General features: G+C 34.0%; 2 protein-coding genes across 4 annotated transcripts in view; one reads left to right on the top strand and one right to left on the bottom strand.

Annotated features, from left to right (window-relative positions):
* The window catches only part of LOC142339719 (neo-calmodulin-like), a 50,896-nt gene extending 40,681 nt beyond the window's left edge, over positions 1-10,215 (bottom strand). The window contains exons 1-2 of one of the 3 annotated variants that reach the window (XM_075389949.1): positions 9,162-10,215; positions 8,226-8,519 (exon numbers count right to left, since the gene is read on the bottom strand). In XM_075389949.1, the coding sequence (XP_075246064.1) occupies positions 8,226-8,454 (229 nt within the window). In that variant the 5' untranslated portion in view covers positions 8,455-8,519; positions 9,162-10,215. Of the gene's footprint in view, positions 1-8,225; positions 8,533-9,100 lie in introns of all 3 variants that reach the window. The other 2 variants (XM_075389947.1, XM_075389946.1) reach the window with 2 other exon arrangements.
* The window catches only part of LOC142339038 (methylglutaconyl-CoA hydratase, mitochondrial-like), a 398,030-nt gene that overhangs the window by 304,502 nt on the left and 69,521 nt on the right, over positions 1-24,007 (top strand). The gene's annotated exons all lie outside the window — the stretch shown is intronic.

The following is a 24,007-nucleotide window of genomic DNA, read 5'->3' on the forward strand; positions in this document are numbered from 1 at the left end:
ATTCTGTTTGTAGTATGAAAGTTGGAAACTTCAGCAGAAAATCTATCCGTAATTCCAGAGCAAATTTAAGTCACACCATAAAAAGCAAAAGAACCAAACCAACAAATAATCAAAAAATTACTCAGAAAGATACAGCAGTAAAATTTAACATATTGCAATAGGAGAGCCAATAAATGAATCAAAATGGAAAAAGACAAGACGCAATCCAGCCTTAACTCTTGAAACAACTAGCACCCAAGAAAGCAAAAGGACGAAAGCAACCAACCAGTTTAACTGCTTAGTCAACAAATTGCAACAAAAATGGAAAATAGTTCACCACGCTACATCGAAGTCCATAAAAAATGAGGCTAAGAAAACGAAAAATGAGGTTTTGGAAGAACGACAGTGTTGACAAAGACAAAACATGGAGAAATGAAGTTTTAAGCGATAAAAAACACGCTGCCAAAAGTTTATTGCAATGAGCGACTAGAAAAATTTTGGCAGCTCGGTTAGTTTTTTTGTAAGACGGTGGTTGTGAAGTTTGATCCTTTTTTCTCAGTGTCTGGTGTTTTCAGTTTAACTCAATTGACAGAGGTTTTCTGTTGTTGAAATTTTGCAGTTGTCAAATTTTTGCTAATTTTGCTCATTTTGTCGCATCTTCTTGATTGGGGAACGTTAACCCAGTAACGATGACGATATATGCTTGAAAATATCATTTATTCATATTCGGTTTTAATGTTCTAACTTTTTGAAATTGACAGAAATTGACCAAAAATTTCAAGATTGAACATTTTAACATAAGTTTCTCTCAATTTTTAGATGGCTGAAAACAGTTTTGATATACAAAAAAAACAGTTAGATCAATATTTTTGTGTTTTCGACCATTCTATCAAAAATTATTGAAATCGATGTTTTTTATATGCAAGAATTAATTTTTTTTACCATGCTACTAGTATATTACTAGGTGATCGGTTAAGCAGTTTTATCTCCCGAAACAATCATATTTCTTTGTTTGTTACATTAAACACTAGCAGAAAAAATTTGGGGTTGGTTTTTTGCCGTCTAAGAATATTAATTTCAAAACAATTGATAAATTTCACTGGGATGAAGAGAAAATTTCGATTAGAAAACTGTTTTAAACTGGATCTTCTTTTCGTAAAGCGACTGGAAGGTTCAGTTGATTAAACCGCCATTTTCTTTTGCAGTTTTTTATGTCTGCGTTGGGCACTCTGCTTCATTTCAATGAGCTCTCATTGTGTTGCGTCTACAGCCTCCAAATTGATTCCCAGGTCGGAGTGGAGTTTTCTCAATTGCGTTTAAAACTTGATACTCTTTGAAACAAACTCAGTACTTTTCATCTTCCAGTCGTCTTGATGTCCAACTAGGGCTTCCAACAGCCTCATTCAAAACCGATATAGCTGAATCCAACAATCCAACCCGTTACCTGAGATGCTATAACTCAAATATGTGTTCCTCCTTGACATTTCCTAGATCATGAGCAGCTTCCAGCAACCCCGCCGAGTTGGAGCTGTTGATTTGTGAAGAGGCAGCCTTTTCTGTGTTTGTGAGCTGAGTAATTTGTGCTCTGACTTCCTTCCCATAACAAGTAGGATAATCTTTTTCTCAGTGTCTGGTGTTTTCAGTTTAACTCAATTGACAGAGGTTTTCTGTTGTTGAAATTTTGCAGTTGTCAAATTTTTGCTAATTTTGCTCATTTTGTCGTATCTTCTTGATTGGGGAACGTTAACCCAGTAACGATGACGATATATGCTTGAAAATATCATTTATTCATATTCGGTTTTAATGTTCTAACTTTTTGAAATTGACAGAAATTGACCAAAAATTTCAAGATCGAACATTTTAACATAAGTTTCTCTCAATTTTTAGATGGCTGAAAACAGTTTTGATATACAAAAAAAACAGTTAGATCAATGTTTTTGTGTTTTCGACCATTCTATCAAAAATTATTGAAATCGATGTTTTTTATATGCAAGAATTACTTTTTTTACCATGCTACTAGTATAGTACTAGGTGATCGGTTAAGCAGTTTTATCTCCCGAAACAATCATATTTCTTTGTTTGTTACATTAAACACTAGCAGAAAAATTTGGGGTTGGTTTTTTGCCGTCTAAGAATATTAATTTCAAAACAATTAATAAATTTCACTGGGATGAAGAGAAAATTTCGATTAGAAAACTGTTTTAAACTGGATCTTCTTTTCGTAAAGCGACTGGAAGGTTCAGTTGATTAAACCGCCATTTTCTTTTGCAGTTTTTTTATGTCTGCGTTGGGCACTCTGCTTCATTTCAATGAGCTCTCATTGCGTTGCGTCTACAGCCTCCAAATTGATTCCCAGGTCGGAGTGGAGTTTTCTCAATTGCGTTTAAAACTTGATACTCTTTGAAACAAACTCAGTACTTTTCATCTTCCAGTCGTCTTGATGTCCAACTAGGGCTTCCAACTGCCTCATTCAAAACCGATATAGCTGAATCCAACAATCCAACCCGTTACCTGAGATGCTATAACTCAAATATGTGTTCCTCCTTGACATTTCCTAGATCATGAGCAGCTTCCAGCAACCGCGCCGAGTTGGAGCTGTTGATTTGTGAAGAGGCAGCCTTCTCTGTGTTTGTGAGCTGAGTAATTTGTGCTCTGACTTCCTTCCCATAACAAGTAGGCTAATCTTTTTCTCAGTGTCTGGTGTTTTCAGTTTAACTCAATTGACAGAGGTTTTCTGTTGTTGAAATTTTGCAGTTGTCAAATTTTTGCTAATTTTGCTCATTTTGTCGCATCTTCTTGATTGGGGAACGTTAACACAGTAACGATGACGATATATGCTTGAAAATATCATTTATTCATATTCGGTTTTAATGTTCTAACTTTTTGAAATTGACAGAAATTGACCAAAAATTTCAAGATCGAACATTTTAACATAAGTTTCTCTCAATTTTTAGATGGCTGAAAACAGTTTTGATATACAAAAAAAACAGTTAGATCAATGTTTTTGTATTTTCGACCATTCTATCAAAAATTATTGAAATCGATGTTTTTTATATGCAAGAATTACTTTTTTTACCATGCTACTAGTATAGTACTAGGTGATCGGTTAAGCAGTTTTATCTCCCGAAACAATCATATTTCTTTGTTTGTTACATTAAACACTAGCAGAAAAATTTGGGGTTGGTTTTTTGCCGTCTAAGAATATTAATTTCAAAACAATTAATAAATTTCACTGGGATGAAGAGAAAATTTCGATTAGAAAACTGTTTTAAACTGGATCTTCTTTTCGTAAAGCGACTGGAAGGTTCAGTTGATTAAACCGCCATTTTCTTTTGCAGTTTTTTATGTCTGCGTTGGGCACTCTGCTTCATTTCAATGAGCTCTCATTGCGTTGCGTCTACAGCCTCCAAATTGATTCCCAGGTCGGAGTGGAGTTTTCTCAATTGCGTTTAAAACTTGATACTCTTTGAAACAAACTCAGTACTTTTCATCTTCCAGTCGTCTTGATGTCCAACTAGGGCTTCCAACTGCCTCATTCAAAACCGATATAGCTGAATCCAACAATCCAACCCGTTACCTGAGATGCTATAACTCAAATATGTGTTCCTCCTTGACATTTCCTAGATCATGAGCAGCTTCCAGCAACCCCGCCGAGTTGGAGCTGTTGATTTGTGAAGAGGCAGCCTTCTCTGTGTTTGTGAGCTGAGTAATTTGTGCTCTGACTTCCTTCCCATAACAAGTAGGCTAATCTTTTTCTCAGTGTCTGGTGTTTTCAGTTTAACTCAATTGACAGAGGTTTTCTGTTGTTGAAATTTTGCAGTTGTCAAATTTTTGCTAATTTTGCTCATTTTGTCGCATCTTCTTGATTGGGGAACGTTAACCCAGTAACGATGACGATATATGCTTGAAAATATCATTTATTCATATTCGGTTTTAATGTTCTAACTTTTTGAAATTGACAGAAATTGACCAAAAATTTCAAGATTGAACATTTTAACATAAGTTTCTCTCAATTTTTAGACGGCTGAAAACAGTTTTGATATACAAAAAAAACAGTTAGATCAATATTTTTGTGTTTTCGACCATTCTATCAAAAATTATTGAAATCAATGTTTTTTATATGCAAGAATTACTTTTTTTACCATGCTACTAGTATAGTACTAGGTGATCGGTTAAGCAGTTTTATCTCCCGAAACAATCATATTTCTTTGTTTGTTACATTAAACACTAGCAGAAAAATTTGGGGTCGGTTTTTTGCCGTCTAAGAATATTAATTTCAAAACAATTAATAAATTTAACTGGGATGAAGAGAAAATTTCGATTAGAAAACTGTTTTAAACTGGATCTTCTTTTCGTAAAGCGACTGGAAGGTTCAGTTGATTAAACCGCCATTTTCTTTTGCAGTTTTTTATGTCTGCGTTGGGCACTCTGCTTCATTTCAATGAGCTCTCATTGCGTTGCGTCTACAGCCTCCAAATTGATTCCCAGGTCGGAGTGGAGTTTTCTCAATTGCGTTTAAAACTTGATACTCTTTGAAACAAACTCAGTACTTTTCATCTTCCAGTCGTCTTGATGTCCAACTAGGGCTTCCAACTGCCTCATTCAAAACCGATATAGCTGAATCCAACAATCCAACCCGTTACCTGAGATGCTATAACTCAAATATGTGTTCCTCCTTGACATTTCCTAGATCATGAGCAGCTTCCAGCAACCCCGCCGAGTTGGAGCTGTTGATTTGTGAAGAGGCAGCCTTCTCTGTGTTTGTGAGCTGAGTAATTTGTGCTCTGACTTCCTTCCCATAACAAGTAGGCTAATCTTTTAAAGTGGCTCTGTAAGAAGAAGCACTAATTTTAAGTCTGGCTAAACAGGAGAAGTTCAATGTCTTCAATTATGAGCGATGAGTTTTTAGACAGCAAATAATGAGCAATGTCAAATTTTGTGAATATAACGATATTGTGGACGTTACTAGATGGGCCCCTTATTTGTTTCTATCTTCCGAAACAACCGTATTCTCTTTTGATGACTACAATAAACCATAGCAGATAAAATAGGAGTTGGGTTCTGGCGTCTAATAGTTATAATTTAACAACAACTAATAAATTTTACTGTGCGAAGGAGAAAATATCGCTTAGAAAACTTTCTTAAACTGAATCAGTCTTACAGTTCTTTTCGAAAAGCCACTGGAAGGTTCAGTTTAGTAAAGCGCATTTTTCTTTTGCAGTTGTTTATGTCTGCATTTGGCACTCTGTTTCATTTCAGTGAGCTCTCATTGGGTTGCGTCTAGAGCCTCCGAACAGATTCCCAGGTCGGATTGGAGTTTTCTCAATTCCGTTTAAAACTCGTTACTCTCTGGAACAAACTCAGTTTTTTTATCTTCAAGTCGTCTCGCTGTCCAGCCAGGGTTCCCATTATCTCTTCCAAAACCAACATAGCTGAATCCAACAAACCAACCTGTTACCTGAGATGCGATAACTCAGATAAGAGTTCTTCTTTGACATTTCATCTCTGTGTTAGTGAGCTGAGTAATTTGTGTCCTGACTTCCTTCTCATAACAATTAGGCTAATCTGTTAAAGTGGCTCTGTAAGGAGATGCACTAATATCAACTCGGACTAAGTAGAAGAAGTTTGATGTCTTCAATTATGGGCTTCTAGATAGCAAGTAGAGAGCGACGTCAAATTTTGTGAATGTAACGCTGTTGTGGATGTTACTAGGTGACCCCTTATGCTTTTCTATCTTCCAAAAGAATCGAATTCTGTTTTGGTAAAAAAATAAACCCTAGCAGCAAAAATTAGGGGTTGGTTTAGCCGCCTAATGATAATAATTTAACAACTAATAAATTTTTCTGCGCGAAGAAAATATCGGTTAGAAAACTCTTTTGAACCGAATCCATCTTAGAGTTTTTTTCGTGAAGCCAGTGGAAGGGTCAATTGAGTAAGGCGTCAATTTATTTTGCATTTGGTGATATCTGCCTTTGGCACTCTGTTTCATTTCATTGAGCTCTCGTTGTGTTGTGTCTCATGCCTGCTTTCTGATTCCCTGGTTCAACTCCAGTGTTCTCATTTCCGTTTTAATCTGCAAATTCGCTGAAAAGACCACAGTGTTTCTCATCTTAAGGTCGTCACGCTGTCCGGCCAGGGTTTCCGCTTTATCTATCGAGTCCAATTTAGCTGAATTCAACCATCCAACCTGTTATCTGAGATGCGATAACTCAGATATGAGTTCCTCTTTTGCAATTCGCAGATGTTGGGCAGCCAAGTGGTGTTTTTTCAACAAACCAGCCGAGTCGGACTTGTTGAATTGTGAAGGGGCAGCAATCTCTGATTTAGTGAATTGAGTGTTTTGTGTTTTCACTTTCTTCTCATAACAATTAGGCTATTTCTGTTAAAGGTAGATTCTTTTTCAATGCTCTTTTACCGGTTTTGTCTATTCTTATTGAAGTCAATGGATGAGCCAAAAATTAAGCCGAAAACCCCCTAGTCGGTACATATCATGGTTGTATTTGCTTAAAAATAGGTTAAATGAACTTTTCTGAGCTTTCTATGTATGTTCGAACCTATTTAATTTTTATTTTGAACGATGCTGAGAAATACTCAATTCTGATTGGTTATTAATAAATCTCCTTTTTTACTTCGTAACAGCGAATATATGTTCTACATGAATACGTGCCAGAAAGCCGACGTTACAACGAGCCGACGTCAAAAAGTGCCGAAACAAGACCTGATATACAAAGATCCGAAACCGAAAAATTGCCCTTAATTACCCTAAACTGTTTGCTGATTTGCAAGAAAAATACATGAGTGTTTAATTGGTTTCATGTTCGGTGGTGGTAGTTTCATATCAAGCTCCATCAGCCGCTGAGTCATAGCCATGGGCCGCGATAATTTCAATATAATTATTTATTAATTCGCTTTCATTTTTTCGTATTAGAAAATATTATTATTTCCTTATTGTAATGATCGGTCATGATTGGTTGGACATTTGGAAGTCTGATTTCAGAAGGCAATTTATTTGGCAGCAAAACTTATTTTAATTTATCGACTAAAAATTTAAATAAATTTTCGGTTCTCTTTCAATCGGCTCTTTTCACTTCGGCTCTCGTACAAGTCACCGTTCTACATCAGCATCTTTAAATACTCCAAACAATCCAAATTACCCGTCAAAATTTTAAATGAGTGTGTGAAATCAGTTCAAGTATCATTAAATGCTTTATCAATTTTCAGCGAAAGCAAATAAACGAACTAAAATCACTCTTTTCGGAGGCATGCGTGTTTTCTTATACCATACCATTTAGTCAGAACGTGCGCAGACATGTTATCCACATTGAGGACAGGCAAATTGGGTTTTTAGTTTTCTACCTGTCCTGTCCAAGTGCAGAGCATCTACAGTTAGTTACCCTAACTATAGTGCGTTGAATGATAGCTTAAAACACTCACGTGCAGTTTTTAAAATGCCGAAAGTCTGCAATGCCAGAAGTCAAAATGCCAGAAGTTGCTACTTAGGCAGAAGTTGAATTTCGTTGACTTTCGTCATTTTAAAACGTGCGCGTTTCGTGTTTTAAGCATGGTTAAGTGACTCACTTCGAAATTCTGACGTAATAGCTCGAACCGCTTCGCAGTTCTCGATAAACGCCAGAAGTTCTCAGTGACTTCAAGCAGAGTCAGATAATCATTACTTAAAATTACCAAATCATGATCGTCGACCGAATATATGTCAAACAAAACTTCGAAGACTTCCTATCTCTTCTAAAATGCCCTTCACAAGAATTGCAGCTTTACTAATTTGATCAACAGAGTTGAATATGGTCTCAACAATGAATATTCCTAATTTTCATTAAAACGGAGAAACCCATTTAATAGCTCCAGACCTAGCCTAAAGGTTAAAACGAAAAACACTGAAGTATGTCCACTACTGTCAACGTTTTGTGCACATTGGGCAACCTAGTTTCAAAAGACTCGCTGAAATCTTCAACGTTAAACATAAGAAACATCAAAACATATCCGAAAAGATACGGTTTATTTTTTGAGATAATATACTTTATTGCTTTATCTCTGTTCATCTCTGTTCTATTGGGCCTAATAGATCCAAAATAGATCCAAAATAGATCCAAAAATAGATCCCAAAATAGATCCCATTGGACAAAATAGATCCAAAAATCTTGGATTAATGAGAAAAAAAATTGAATAAATGAGTTTAAAAACTTTGATATTTGAGTTTTGAAAAAAGGTGGATAAAATGAGTTAGTTACCTGTGAAGGGAATTGTTTCATCTTCACCCTGTTTGAAAAATGCGGCCGGGTTAAAACTGGACTTTAGCATCTGGGCAATGTAGGGCGTAGAACTTTTCCTACGCTTCCTGGCCATCTTGGCTGACCTCTTCACTATCTTGGGGGAGGACTTGGGACTGCGAGTCGTGAACTCTCCCCCCTCGTCGTCTGAGAAGTTCACCTTCGTGAAGTCAATCGATGATGACGTCATAATGTATAGTCAATAAGATACCAACTATCAGAAATTGATAATACGTTCAGAATGTCGAATTCCAGCTTATTAGGGATGCTAATGATTTTCAAAAAGGTTCACAATTTATAAACTTGATAGGTTTAAATGCACAACGGTACATCTTAATACGCACTTGCAAGAATTCTACCAAAATTTATTATGCTTGAAACCACCCCCCCCCCCCCCCCCACACACACACACACACACCTCGTTGGCGATGCCTGTTTTGGTTCGCTGACCTCCTCGTGAACTGTGACTTAGTTGTAAGAAATTATCATAATTATTGCTAAACTATCAAAAATGACAATCGACAGCGATATTTTGCATGACAACAGAGTACAATTTTTTTGTGGTTGAGTTATATCTGAACAGTTAATTGACATTTTATGTCAAAGAAAAAACGTCAAAATAAGTCTTTAAATGTGCTCTATTTACTTTCAAATTGCGCCTTTTTCTATATTTTTGTTCTATAGTGAATTCAATTATTCAATTCAGAAATTAAATTACACAAAAAACGCTGTTAAACAATCATTTGTTTTAAAAGAGTGAATTTTTGAGGTTAAAAAGAATCGACAAATAAAAACCAATAAAGATTGGACTATAATTTCTTATTCGACTCTCTGACTCCTCTGGCTATTTTATGTCTCCAACTGAAACACTAACTTCCTTTTATTAAAATTGTAAACCGTTAAGTTAAATGGCTTATGGCTTAATGAAGCAGTAAAAACTAATCAGCCAGCTAAAACTAAGCAATAAAATTTACAAATGAACAACTTGCGATTTAATTGAAAAAAAAACGAGTTGTGATTGAACTGATTTACTTTACAATAGTTATAATGTGAATTCTAATAACGGCAACTGAAAATTTGCAAGTGAATCAATAATGTGTCTCATTTAGAGAACTTTCCAACTTCAATGCGATAAATTTTTCCGATTTTGCTGACATTTTGATAAAGCGTTATCTTATTATATATAGTATATAAACAGTTTTCAGTGCTTCGCTATAAAATCAGTACCGCAGTTTAGTAATTTTTCAGTTGTGTACTTTAGTGGATTTTTTTACAGTTTAAGGAGGTATAATTCAACGTAACGGGAAAAACGATGGGAAAGGGAAAAGACAAAAGTAAACAAAGGAGAAGAGGTAAACAACATGAGCTTGTTTATCAACAGTTTGTTTATTGATGGATATGACGGAATTCAATAGACGTGAAATGTAAAAACAACCGCGTGAAAACAAAAAATCAATTTGGTCGTCTAAAATTTTGAACGAAAAATGAAACCTTTTCTTTTTTTCAGCATTTAAGTGTTTCTTTTGTCAAAATTCAGAATGATTCTAAGCTCCGCCTTTTCCCCATTTTATTAAACATAATTAAAAAGCGGAAATGGCAAATATAATTAGGCGAAAAATGTAATTTTTGAACTAGAAAACAAAATAAACACAAAAAGTAATTTTATGGCTCTATGAAGCAGCAAATATTACAAAAACAGCAAATTGGAATTTCCATATAAACATAAACAAAGCTATTTTCAAATGTTGTATCTCTTTAAACTGACTGAAAACAGACAAAAATCGATAAATTGATACAATTTCTGATAAATTTTCCTTAAGAACTAGTCTGGGTGTCTTCAGTTAAAACATAACAAGGCACAAGGAAAATGGGGAAAAGTGCTTCTCAGAGCGGAAACAAGAAAATCATTCAAGGACAGTTATATAGTACCTGTGAGGGCGAAATCAATACTGTTTTCCCCGTCACTTTTGTTTATTCACAACATGATTTAATGTCAAATATTCACGCAATGTCTAGTTTTATATAGTACCTGCTTTTTCCCCATTTCTGCCCCCTGATCTACCCATTTCCGCCTTGGTACGTGTAAGTTTACATAAATGAAAGTGCAGGAACCAATTGGTTATTTATATCAACAGAATCAAATATTTATTAGGTATTTCCTAGTTCTCGGGACCAGCACGTCTAGGTTCATTTGTAATATTAAGTAAACAACGTAAACACATGTGAAGCATGTTAAAAATTCCAAGAACGCGGAACGGATTAATTTATTTATTTTGTAAATGTACAGTAGTAGAGTATTGGGTTGTAAAGCCCAGTTTTGGGGTTGTCATTTTAGCGTTGAACTTGCGCCTTATTTGTGCCTTACTGAAATGGATATTACGCTATTGATATAAAGTTGTCCATAAACAAGGAAGGGATTTGTCAATAAAGGTATTATTGGGATAGCTGTGTTTTGTTCGCAATGGACTGATTAGACATAATTGTCTCCACAGGGGGTGGGGGGAGGGGGCGAAAAAAAGACAATATATTCTTCCTCCATTTGCGTTAAAAATGCTCTTCTTATCAAATCAAATCTTTTCTGTTGTATTTGGTTCAAATTCTCAACTGAAATAGAATTACAACTTCCATCACTCATTTGGCATAACAGTAAAATTAGTATCTGTAGAACAGTTTTGGAAAGAATTTGGTACAAAGAGCCCTAGCTAGGCAAACAAGTTCTAACAAAAACGACAAAACATTTTGAAAGATTTAATCTCGTTTGTTTAGTTTCAATTGTCAGAAAACTTCAGATCGCTCGATTTTGTTGCGATTATGGGTTTGAGACGCAGGAAATATTCAGCGTGTTTCGCATGTGGATCAGCGTGTTTCCAGTGTATTTTATTTACAAATATTCTGTCATAGTTCATATTCTGAATCAGTATAATTCATTGTCTGACTCAGAGTCTGAGTCAGAGTTTGAATCCTAGAATATCTGTAAAAAACGTGACAGGAACACGCTAAATTAGTTCTGAATAAATTCTGAAAAGCTCCCTTGTTCAGTAGTGAATTAGTCTGCAAATTATATACATGGTATGGATATTATATACAAAATGGATTTAAAACGCTGCTCAACAGAAACTTTTTGGCTAATCCAATTTGGAAGCTGGTTAAATTTTTTCGCTATTGAATTCAAAAAGAGAATGTGCACCTTTATCTGTTTTTTTAAATCATAAAAAAGCAAATCTTAAAAAATTTATTGGCATAAATCTTGTTTAAATAGAAAAACACGTGAAGTCAATTGATAACACTCATTGAGTACCGGAAGAAGATGTGGTTGCTAAACAAAGATCAAGTGTTCAAAGCCCGTGATATGTTACTGATCAGCTAATGTCTCTTCGTAGCAATTTAGTGTTGAGCTGGGTCAATTCATAGTACTCTATGTAATCTACAGTACCTTGTTCACGGAGAATGAGATTTTTAGACTTCACATGGGCTGGAAATACCTGTTCCATCATGAAGGGAAAGATGAATTAGTATCAATAAAGATTAGAGCGGCTAACTAAAACTTAAGAGAATTGCAAATACCGGGTATCTAAATGATCTTTGTCGGTTTCTTTTTCTGACTTTGTTCTTTTTCCTGGCACGGTTCAATTTGCATTCTTCTCTGACCAACTGCGGCTCAGGAGCATTTTGGCTAGAATAAAATTAGCCTGGAAAATTTTACCAAAATTTAACAAAAATTGCTCAAAACTTTTAATTACTAAAAAATGGCAAACAACAACTTTGCGCTAAGTTTTGGCCATACTAACATATTTACGAGCCAAGTTAAACTAGCTTTTGAGTTAGATTTACAATTGCCACCTTTTTTCTACATAATAAGTTCGGACGTAGACAAGACAAAAGAAGAAAACTGTTTCCGAAATGAAGAAATCACTGAAATGGTTTTCTATTCTTGTGAAAGCAAATCTTCATTAATTACAAATCCAACGAGCAAGCATAGCATATCAATTGTCTTTTCAACAGCTACGAATTGTCTCTTTTGAAAAATTTTGCAGGGAAGATTATACAACCCCCAGCAATAAAGGCCGAAAATAAGTCAGCTCACCTTAGCTAACTGTAAAAAAAACTTTTATGTTTTCTTTGTCGCCGGTGGCAAACGCCACTAAATAAACGTCAGTTTTTCTCTAGCTGGTCTTAGTATTCTCCATTTTCAACATTTTCATGAAAATCAACATTTTCAACTACTCAAATTAATACCGGAACCAAATTGATGATTTTACTTGTTATAAAGGTCACCATTTTAAAATGACAATCCTCTAAAATTTGGTATCACGCTTAATGTCATTAACGAAGAATTATTTGTCAAACATTTTGCAAGATCACAATCGAAAGATACCAGAGTCTTCTGTAAACCACCACAATATCTTCCAAAACCAGTCAAGCCATCACTCTTCTTGAACTACTAGCTAGTTCAAAAGCGTCTTATTAGCCAATTGATAAATCATCGGCCAAAATTATCCCCAGTAGAACAGACTTAACCCAAGACAACTTCAGCTCAACAAAAAATGCCAATCAGTAATATTCAATTGGATCAACCTACATTGAGACGCAGGAGACCAAACATAAGCAACAAACCCAATTAGCCACCTTAAAAAACATTAGACATTGACATTCAATTGAACAAACAACCACCTTTCCTAACGCCAAAAAGTTTGGATAGATTGTGGGGAACTGTACTGTTTTTTGAACCAAACTGCAACCATATTGTTAACCGCTTCAATTCATCTTCAACCCCTGACGCTGAAGGACACCTTCCAAATGAAGTACTGTGATAGTGCTGAACTCTTCAAAATTAACCTGGAAACCCCTTCATAGCAAATATTGACAATCCTTTCAATCAAGGACCTGACTACTTGAAATCTCCCACCCATTCAATCAAATCCACTTTCAACTTGTGGAAGACTGTATAACAAAAGATCTACAACCGGCAGAAGAAAAATTAATTTCGAACCACGGGAGTAATTTTTTCCAAAAAACCACAGAATGTTTAACTCATACCGCACAGGACTGAAAACACTCTTTTGGAAAAGATCAAATCATCAGTTGTTTAAACGTCAGTCCAAATGCTTTTTGCAAAAAAACACATCCAACATAGAAATTATTCCAAATCCGGATCTAGCAGTTCAACAGCCTGCTGGCCCACATTTTGTTTAACCCGAAGCAGCAAGCAAAATGTTACCGCCTACACAGATAAACTACCGAAAACTTCTTACATCAGAGCGCGCAATGGCTCCAAAAATGAACAAATCTATCTCTAACGTCAACCCAATTGCTAGTAACTTTCCCGTGGATGCTCCTCAACTCCGCACAATTGACAATTTCTCATATCCCTTGCGTTTCAACAACATGTCAACTGAATCCGCTCAGTGTGTGTCAGTTAAAAATCTTCCTCCGTCAGTGTCCTCTCAACCCAATCTATATACTAATAACATCAAGTTAAACTCATTTGCAACACAGCCTCAGGTTCCAATTTTTGCAACATCTTGACATTTCTTGCCCCCGAAGGTCCAATGCTGCTTTACAATTACCATCCGTCGACACAAGCTGTTCGATTAAATTCCTCAAACAAAATTGCAAAAAGTTTTTGTGACGCCATGAACTATCGCGATAGGATCAATAAATTTAATTGTACCTACCATAACAACGTGTTAATGACTGACACACATAGAATAATTTACATAAAGAATTCAATGTCAGGTAAAGCCAAGTATCTGATACACGCTTATTCATGTAATACATTTTTTATAACAAAACACTCACTGAGATAATGAGCCACCTTTGCAACACACAAAGTGGTTGTCAACGCTTTTATCAGCCAATTAGGGAATTGGAAAGAATAAGGTTTTTACAATAAGCAATCTATCATGGCAAGTTCTTCATTCCTGCAAAGACTAGGTTAGGCTTTTCGCAGCCCAGTTTTTTTAGTGATCTTCAACTGTTTTAATTTAATGCAGATGGCGAATAAAAATTTTTCCCCCAAGTGGCTTTTTAAATGGATCTTCAAAGAAATTTTTACAATTATTCTTGATCAGCTTCAAAAATATCTTTCTTTAAAAGCCAAGGTTTATGACAGAGAAAACCAGAACAGTAGAACCATAATTTTCAATCAGAACATAAACAGTACTTATCTGGCTGTGATACCACAACAACCGGTTCAAGAACATCCTAATCTAAAACCTAAGAGATAGACGAAACAACGAACTGAAACAAAAGAAAATTGAAAGCATCTCGAACAATACGCAACAGTTTGCAAGCAAGAACACGAAATCTCTTGAATGTCAAAATCCTCATTTTGCTTCAGCCTGACCTGATCACCAAAAACATTCCACTGATGGTCTATTTCACATTTTTAATAAAAGCAGCTTGTGCTCAAACTTTTTTTAGCAATCAGCATTGTGGAGAACTTCTTCTTTCTTGGAAGCTTTTCCAATTCTGTAATGATTTCTACCACCCAACGATACAGAACCCAGCTCTCCATTTCAGTGAAAAACATGCTGAAGTTTTAGTTAAATGCTGAATCAAATTATGTGGAGCTCCCACGCAAACTCAATTTCAATTATTGTTCAATATCTAAGTGTTCATTGTGAAATGCTCTTATCAAAAACAACAAAATAAAAAACAATTTTCACTTTCAATCATTTCGAAGAAAATTGCAATTGTCCAGAGCCTGCAGGCCTACTTCATCGAACGTTAAAGCAGCCAACGTTATTGAGCTAATCGTGGTGTGCAATGCCAATGCATTCTATTGTTTTTGACATATATGCTTTGCAGGCATTGCTGAAGGAAAGAATGGAGCAGTCCTCGGTGTTAATGCAATCCTCTTTAGGCAACCTACTGAAGAATTCAAACAACTGAAAACTACCTTTTTGGAATATGAACAAACTTTTATGAAAACTCGGGGGCAGACTTAGACGGACACACACAAAACCCAAACACACTCAAAAAACATTCTTTGAATCTTCCAAGCAAGTCAAAAGTGTCGGTATACCACGTCTCTAGGACAATTCCAGACAAACCGTAGGAAACTTTAATACAGGAGATTTGGCCAATAGAAACCGAAAAGAAGATACTAATGTCTCTGAAGATCAAAATCAGCTTTTCAGATTTTTGAGAGTACTGTCAATCCACAGGCAAAAAGTATGAAAAACGCATTCCATTGAAAGTAACTACAAATATTCAAAATAACTGTATCTCTGCACTCAACCAGCGAAGGATTCTAGACAAGCGACTTAAAATGATACCTAACTAAGTATCACCCCCCCCCCCCCCTACAGGAGGGTTTAGCTGGCGTCCATAGGACATCGAAAGAATTAAGAATCCAACAGTTCTTGGGAAATTAATTGAAAACAGAAAACTATAAAACACATCAAAACTTTACATTTAGAATAAGGTAATTAAGTTCCAGGAAGATAGCAGACAGGGGATCTGATAGCAAGGTACGTTTTGTTATGGCTAATTCCTGACTAACAAATCTACTTTAAGATTGGTATGTTACACATACGTTTTATGCCGGAGACAATTATTCTTTTGGAACACTTAAATGTCTAAAAGTTGTACCGGTGAAATTTAATTATCATAGAAATGCTTTCAACACGAGGAGCAAATTTTTAACTCAATTCAAAACAGAAAGAGAGAGAGAGAGAACTGAAAACACTTTTTAATACTAGGGTGACTTATCTGAGGATCACTGTGTTTGAGTATGAATGACAGGCTCAACTAAGGCTGCTCAACGTAAAAAAGTGTCTCCTCAGATTCTATATTTGTCTGTCACAAATCAATTTAAAACTGTATTGCAATTGTTTCAAGCATAATCCCACATATCAGCAAGCTACGTTGAAACAACAGATTATGTTGTGAGAATAGTTCGTCTCTATCAGTGCTGAGTCGTCCATCTTTCAACGATATAGGTGCAACAACTTTTGCAACACTGAAGAAATCAGTTTTCCTAAACATGTAAAAACCTGACGAGAGTACAAGCAAGTGTTAAAAATATACTAAACTCTGTGAACATTTGATTAAAATCTACCTATGTGAACGTTTTTTCAACCAACGAGAAGTCATGAGAAAAAAAACAAAATGTGTAATAACAAACTGGCGCGACAAAAAAAAACAATTGACAGCATTTTCTGATGAAGCATATGTACAAGACCTTGCAAATGAATGAAGAGCATCGGGCTTTTCGATTTACCGACAATGAAATGACACAATTCAGATTGACCAAAGAAAAATTTCGGAGAGTAGATTGCCCTCTGATACTGCCGGTATCCTGTGAACCTACATCAACCCGGACCTCCGGAGAGAACCATATCGTTTCTTGTGCTTTACAAGCCGCAAGGCCAAAAAATTGACCCTACCCGCACTAGGCACATTTTAGGGTTGGACTTTTACCAACGTACTCAGTGGAGTTTGCAATGATGCTGAAGAAAAATTATGTCTTCGGAATTTTCCAGGACAGACCTTTGCAGAGAACGAATACTAGTGACAGTTAGAAATCGGCACAATTGGTTCATGCAAAGTTTGTGCCGAGTATTAAACAGTTTTCAAGAGTTTAATCCATTAGCTAACACGCATATTAGAATGAAGTTATATATAATTATTAGTTGATCAACACTAACAAAAATCATTACAATTGAAATTATTATAGTTATAATAATAAAAAGAAAAAGAAAAATAAGCAAATTAATAAAAGTGATAATCCTAATAATATTAATAATTACAATAAAAAGAAGAAGTATAGTAAAAAAATGCCTTTTCACATTTTAATTCGTTTTTTGTGATGTTAAATAATCGAAGGCATAATGATCTTTTAGTGGGCATAGCATAAAAAAGATAGGTTTTTATTATGAGACAGCCGTTGGTTGGACGATAATTTTGAAAGTTCCACCGTAAATGCACGACAATTTTGCTTTGCAAGGAAATTTGTTGTTATGGAACAAGATCATAAAACAGTATTCATCGTATTAATGCTGCTTCCTGCTCAAAATATTTTTATTGAGTCCCTTAGATTTGGATCTGAAGAATGTTGTTTTAACTCCTCGGTTTAGTTAACGTTTCAAGGATCAGATACAAAGTCTTTTTTAATTATTATTAATCATCCAAGCCGGCCATTCTGTCTAAATGAGATAACGCTCCTTATTTTAAAAAGATGTCAAAATTTTTTGGGAGCTGAATTCTTGTTGGTTCTACAGTTTTATTCCCAAGAGCCATTTTTGCAAGCTTTTTATTTTCGATATTCATACAAATTTTTTTTAAAAATCATTTTGCATTCAGTGTTTTTAGTTTTGAATTTAACAAGGCGGCTCGGTAATATGCAATGGCACATAAGGTTCCGACCCCGCCCATCCACAATTTTGGCATAATTGTCTACCAAATGAGGAACAGATAGAAAAACCCAAAAATTATTTTTTGCGAATCCCAAAACAGCCCAAGTCTTTTTCAAAAAATTCTGAATGAACGATAAGATAACCTCCAAAACAAATAACTCAGTGGAGTAAAAATTGATGCATTAGATTGCTGTAATATGTCAATATTAAGAAAGCGAGTCAAAACGAACAGCAAAATCAAACAACAACAACAACAAACATTAATTACATCAAAAAATTTATGTCCCTCTTAAAAACTAAATTTAATAACAAAGTCAACATACCGTCAGATAAACCTGAAACTAAACAAAAATAACTTATAAATCACCAGAAAACATAAGCGACCAGTCCATAAAAAGGTTTGGTAACAATTATACAAAAAAGAACAAAAACAGAAAAGTAAAAAAAATTAACTTATTTTTTTGAAACAATTAACTTCAAAGTAATAAATACCATTAGGAATAAATTAATATTACCACAAATTTGCGATTACCACTGCTTCTATAGAAGGGCATTAGGACCTGACCTTATTCATTTTTTAGAGCGGCTAAAAAGAACAACAAAGAACAAACAAAATTTCAATTGAAACTTGCCAGAAAACGCTGTCAAAACCGTCAAGCCAAATTTTGGAACTCAAAATATATTTGATTGCGCCTTCTTCAAACAGCTATAATGTAGTACGTGGCCATTCATTAGTAAGACTAGGTAACAAGTAGACAAAAAAGCGAAGTGCTAAAGTATGTAATACTTTTAATTTTTTTTTTCGAAACAAAATTACATTCAATGTCATGAAAGGCATTAATTACAAAAAGAGCTATTTAAATATCGTCGTTTTTTCATAAAAAGGAAACTCTCGAGACCTGTAATTATCCAGAATATTTCTTGCATCTACGAAAAGAACGTCAAATATGACAAAAATCAAATTAATTTAATTTTTTTTTGTGAAAAAGCGGTGTCGAAGCCAGTAAGGTCATAACAAAATCTTTAAAAAAAAAATTTTGGGACACCAATCTTTTTTATTCCCTTGACACCCATAATGTCATATTTGACCTGTAATCAACTAACGAGATTAGGTAACAAAAAGAAACATAAAAAGAACAAAATTGCGAAGTTAAAAAAGTTTTTTTTTAATTTTGGAAAACGATGGGTTTGAAAGTCATAAAAGCCATCAGCTATCTGATAATATCGGAATATCGGTTTTTCTATTCTTCCATGAAAAGCCAATGAAAGCTATCACTATACAGGAAATTTCATACGACCGAAACGACAAAGTATAAATGACGGTTAAGACAAAATTAAAGAATTCAATTGATTTCTTCAAGAAAGAGGCGTCGAGGCCATTAAAACGATGATTTATATCTTTCAGGATTTTAATATATTCAATTGTGCTTCAATTTGAATGCTAATAAGGTGACATGAGAACTGTCAATAATGTGATAATGTGACAAAATTGGAAAACGTGAAAAACTGGCAAATATCAAAACAAAAAAAATCTAAAATCTTGTAGTATCAAAGCCAGAAAACAATAATTTCAGGCTTAAAACTGCAACCGAGAATAAATATTAACTCAGTAGAAAGAAGAAGCAGTCTTTTTTGCTGACACTAAGCTGGAAGTTGAACAAATTAAGAAAAAAATAGAGGAAAAGTTAATTAAGCCATTATTTATTGAAAAGTCAATTATTTTTAAAAAAGAAACGACCATCAACTTTCTTTTAAAAAACTAAATGCATTAGCCTGGAGCTGTTTAGCAAGCGAATTGGTTGGACCTATCACTCCTGAGCTTTGATTTGATATTCTGTTCTTTATTATTAAAAAAAAGTCTTTTATTAAAAAAAAAAAGACCGACTGATTACAACCCGATTTTTTTTGGATTGTAACAGTCCAAGAATGGCCCAAAACTACCCCTGTTAATACTTATTGTCCGTTAAGAACAATTGATTTTTCGAATGTTGTAGATATAGATAATTTCTGAATTGAAACTCAAAATAAATTTTGCATTTTTGATAATCAACGAGTAAAGTTAGCAAAAAACTGCAAAGTTTTAACTACAAGGCACTCTCTGCGGACTCTGAAGTAAAAATAGCCCCCCTCTGAGTCTACAAAGATTGTATGAGTGTTGTTTGGGGGTGTACTGTAGGCAAATTTATTCAAAGTGGACTAAAGTAGCTTATTTCGTGCTGTTGTTGATGAAAAAGGCTAAATTTTGAAATGTTTATCCAGATTTTTTGACCAAAAAATTAAATCAAAACAATCAAAAATGCTTGTTCGTCTTCAAAAAAAAAAATCAACGACACTATTCTTAAAAATTATAACAAATTTTAGCAAAATTGACGAAAATTTAGGCAAAAATTCCGGAAAATGTGAATAAAAACAACGTGAATTCACTCTTCTTTTCTCAGAAGTTTAAGCCTCGATAACTCCCTGTAGAAAACGAAAATTAAAAAAATCTTTTTAATTCCATATTCTACGCTGGACGAGCTTTCTAATGATACCAGTCTCAACTCTCTACGATGAATATATCGAGCGGCGAAAATTCACGGAACAAAGAAAAAAAACCCAATTGAGTATATAGTTCCTCCCCCCTCAAGAGGGTCGGAACAAAAAAATGTCGATTCCGGTTCGCAAAATGCATTTGCATTTTTTGAAATCAGAAATGCAAGTAGTTCAACTTTTTTCTTCTACGATCATCAGTATTAGAAAAATTTGACAAGCAATCATCGATAAATTGTAAAAGATTTGTATTCCGATTAATTGATTTTATGTAATCTTACACGTATCGATGATGTAGAAGAAATACTGATCGTAATGCCCTGCGTTAAACAATTGTTCTCCATTCAACAAGAAAATTATCTTTTAATGGAATTCGTTTATATGTAATAAGCAACGAACTATCATTTTACTTCAAAGCTGATGAGCTACAGTGAATTTCTAATATCTTTTATAACACTTGAGAAAAAGACCCCTAAGAGTGTGAGCGAAGTCTAGTAGTGCATAGTAATTTTTTTTTAATTGTTGAACTAATTGTGAATCAATTCAATATCATTTGCAAAGCGTTATTATGTTAGGCTTCGAAAGAGAATCTGATATTAATTATGCGTTTTTACTTCAGAGATTTCTGGAAAAACTAAAAGTTAATGTTATCTTTTTACAAAACACAACAATGAGTGGACCATGTTTTTGAAAAAACAATACAGTAGTTGAAATTTTTCATTAGACTGGAAAAACAAGATTTTGCGGACTTTTAATGAAGATATGTTAGATGTGGAGAAAAAATATAAACTGCATTCTTAATTGCCCAGGCAGTAACTGTTTAAGGGCGGATTGATTTATTAGGATCCAATTTTCCTCTTCTTATAGACCAGGCAACTTTTGCAATGCAAGTTGTCATAATATTGATATCTCATTGTTACGAATTGAAGCTTGCTCTCATTTATATTCGCAAAATTGACGAGAAATTGAACTAATTCGCACTTTTTAAATAATAAATATTCAAAACACTAAATGGGTCTCTTAAATCTAATCATATTTCATGGACTGAGACAAACCTCAGTTTCTAATTAGAGAAAATTTACTTGATTTTAATGTTAAAAATTGTTTTAGAGCTTGTGCGGCTTGTTTTTCATAGGAATTTATCAAGATATCTACTTTTCTTTCTCTTTGATTTTTGATAGTTGACATCAATTATGGTCCAAAAGGGCCTGTTCAAAAAAGCACATCGAGATAAATGTTATAAAAATTGTCAAAAAGTTTTTCTTTTTTTGAAAGATGTCTAGTTTTGAACTGTTTCTAAAAAACATTGGACGTCAAACTTTGCTAACAAATTTTTTTGTTGTTTTTTAATGAACACTTTTTCTGCGTTTCCTCTTTTAGCCTCTCATTCATTCTAGTTTTTCGAAGAAAAAAGTTTGGAAAGATATCTAGATGTGTATGTTTTATTGTAGCCAAAATATTTTCAATATCATTATATTTTCATCAAAATTGTTTATTGTTTTTTTAACCACATTGTAAACCAATTTCCTTGGGTGTTTCCCATAATAGCTCCGAAGAAATTCTAGCCCACTATTATGATATTCTACTTGATTGGGCTTCTGTAGGTTATCTGAACAATAATTTGGGGGGGGGGGCACTACAAAAGAAAGCACCCGATTTTTTCTTCTCTGGATTCTTGGTGCTCAATGGCAAAAATGATGATATTATTTTTATGAAAAATTTTGATATTAAAAAGAAACTGTCTTAAATCTACAACACTCAGACAAACGGAGTACATTTGAATTCATCTTTTAATAACGGTAGATAATGTCTGAATTTGGATGGAGAAAATCTCTTTCCATTAAACAACACAATTTTTTGTTTTTGATTTTTAATAATTGATTACAACTGATCAGTTTCAAATAGCACATCGAGTAGAAACATTCCTTTTTAGTCATTATGTAGTTTATATGTGTATTGGAAGACCTTTTAACATAATTTCATTATAAGAAAAACTAAATTATCGCCATAATATGAAATGAATTTGTCCAAAGATTTTTTAACAACCTTTTAGGATTTTTTTTGCCATCATCCAACATAGTTATTCATTTGCAAATTCCAATAGTATCTATGGACTTTGTCAAATAATTGAGATAATGTGTAGGTGTTTTGAGGCAAGAAAGCAGTGTTTATTGACATTTTTGTTGCTATTTCTCCAAATGTTATGTAAATTCCCACTCAAATCTACTCCAAAATGGATAAAAATTTGTATAGTCCATATTAAAAATTTATAGCGATTCTATTTCTCGGGTCAATTTTTTTTGGGTTTTCTCTTCATGCATCTCTCCGTATTGTTTTGGTTTGATTTATAACATTCCTAAAAATTATGTGTTTGCGACCAAACGTTCTGTAGCGCAGTGTTGTCGTTTTGTATCAGCCATGTTAAAGTTAAAGCAAAATGGTTTGGTTTTATCACCAACATTGTTCAGGAAGTTTTCATTAACTACGTTTCCTTTCAGTGAAATTTTTCTTCCTACGACAACACTGAAGTGCTCTAAAAATTTTAGGCTCCAAACGACAATCTGATGATTGCTCATGAGGTAAATTTTTGAAAATTTTTGAAAAACTGATAGTTGTTCATTTGGTTTAGTACTTTTTTTCAATGGAGTGAAATTTGTTTCTTGAAAACACAGAAGCATTTGAGAATTTTGATTGGTTAGGAAAAACAGAATGTCGCAAGTTTTAATTTAAAAATAATATAGACTTGGAGCAATTGTCAATAGTGTATCATTAGTTGCCCATTCGGGAACCATGCAACGAACGAAATCTTTATTTGGTTCCAAGTCTTTTTCAGAGACCAAGCACTCCATATCAGTTTGTGTAAAGCAACTGGTCTTAAAACTGATATCTAAGGGTTCAGAAAAAAATTGTCCTGCTTCATAAATGCAAAAGCAAAGTTGAAAAAAAAATAAATTTTTGTTATTCATTACTCATAACATTTAATGAATTCAGCAAAGCTGTGACTATGTTCAAAGACTGAGACTAAACTCGAATTTATTACTGAAAATGCATTGTCTTTGTTGCTATGAGTTTTTCAAAATAACTTAGATTCTTTTGAGGCTTGTTTTTATGAGAAAGCAACTTTTTTGTCTTTCATTTATGATAGTTGGTATCAATAACGAACGGTCAGTTTCAAACAACAGTTCAAGACTATTTTGTTAAAAAGTTTCGTTCAATTTTTTATGTACAAATTTGTTGAAAGATTTCTATTTGTGCAAGTTTTTGGAGCTCAAACCATTCGATATCAAATTATTTGGTATATAAAATGCTTGCTGTTTTATTGTTATTTCATTTGTTTCAGAGTTTAGCCCCGCATTCAAACAAGTCTTTGTTTGCAAATATGTTCTGAAAGCTATCTAGTTTTTCTAGTTTTGTACGTTTTTTATTAGCTAAAATACATTCGTTATCAAACCAACTCCCGGGTCGAGACCGAATGGTTAACTTGTAAGAACTTGCAAGCCGAATTGATAACGTGTAAGAACTTGCAAGTCGAATGGTTAACTTGTAAGCTTCAGTTCAAACTGAAAAACACATTAAAAAGAATTTGTGATTGAGTTGATGTAAGAAAGTTGCCTATATCAAAGCTTCTTGAATTAATGTTATTTTTTTGTTCTTTTTCCGGTGCTCAGAATATGTGTACATTCATATCTTGCTATGTTTCATTGTTTTTTCCTACAGCATAGGCAGAATGTTTAACTTCTAAGAACTTGCAAATTTTTGGAAGAAAAACTTGCAAGACCAAGCATCGCCTTTTAAGAACTTGCAAGAAATTCAAATTCATACAACTTAACGGTTACAACTTGCAAGTTCTTA

This window comes from Convolutriloba macropyga, chromosome 5 (genome assembly GCF_964194025.1).
Source record: "Convolutriloba macropyga chromosome 5, txConMacr16.3, whole genome shotgun sequence".
Taxonomy (NCBI): domain Eukaryota; kingdom Metazoa; phylum Xenacoelomorpha; order Acoela; family Convolutidae; genus Convolutriloba; species Convolutriloba macropyga.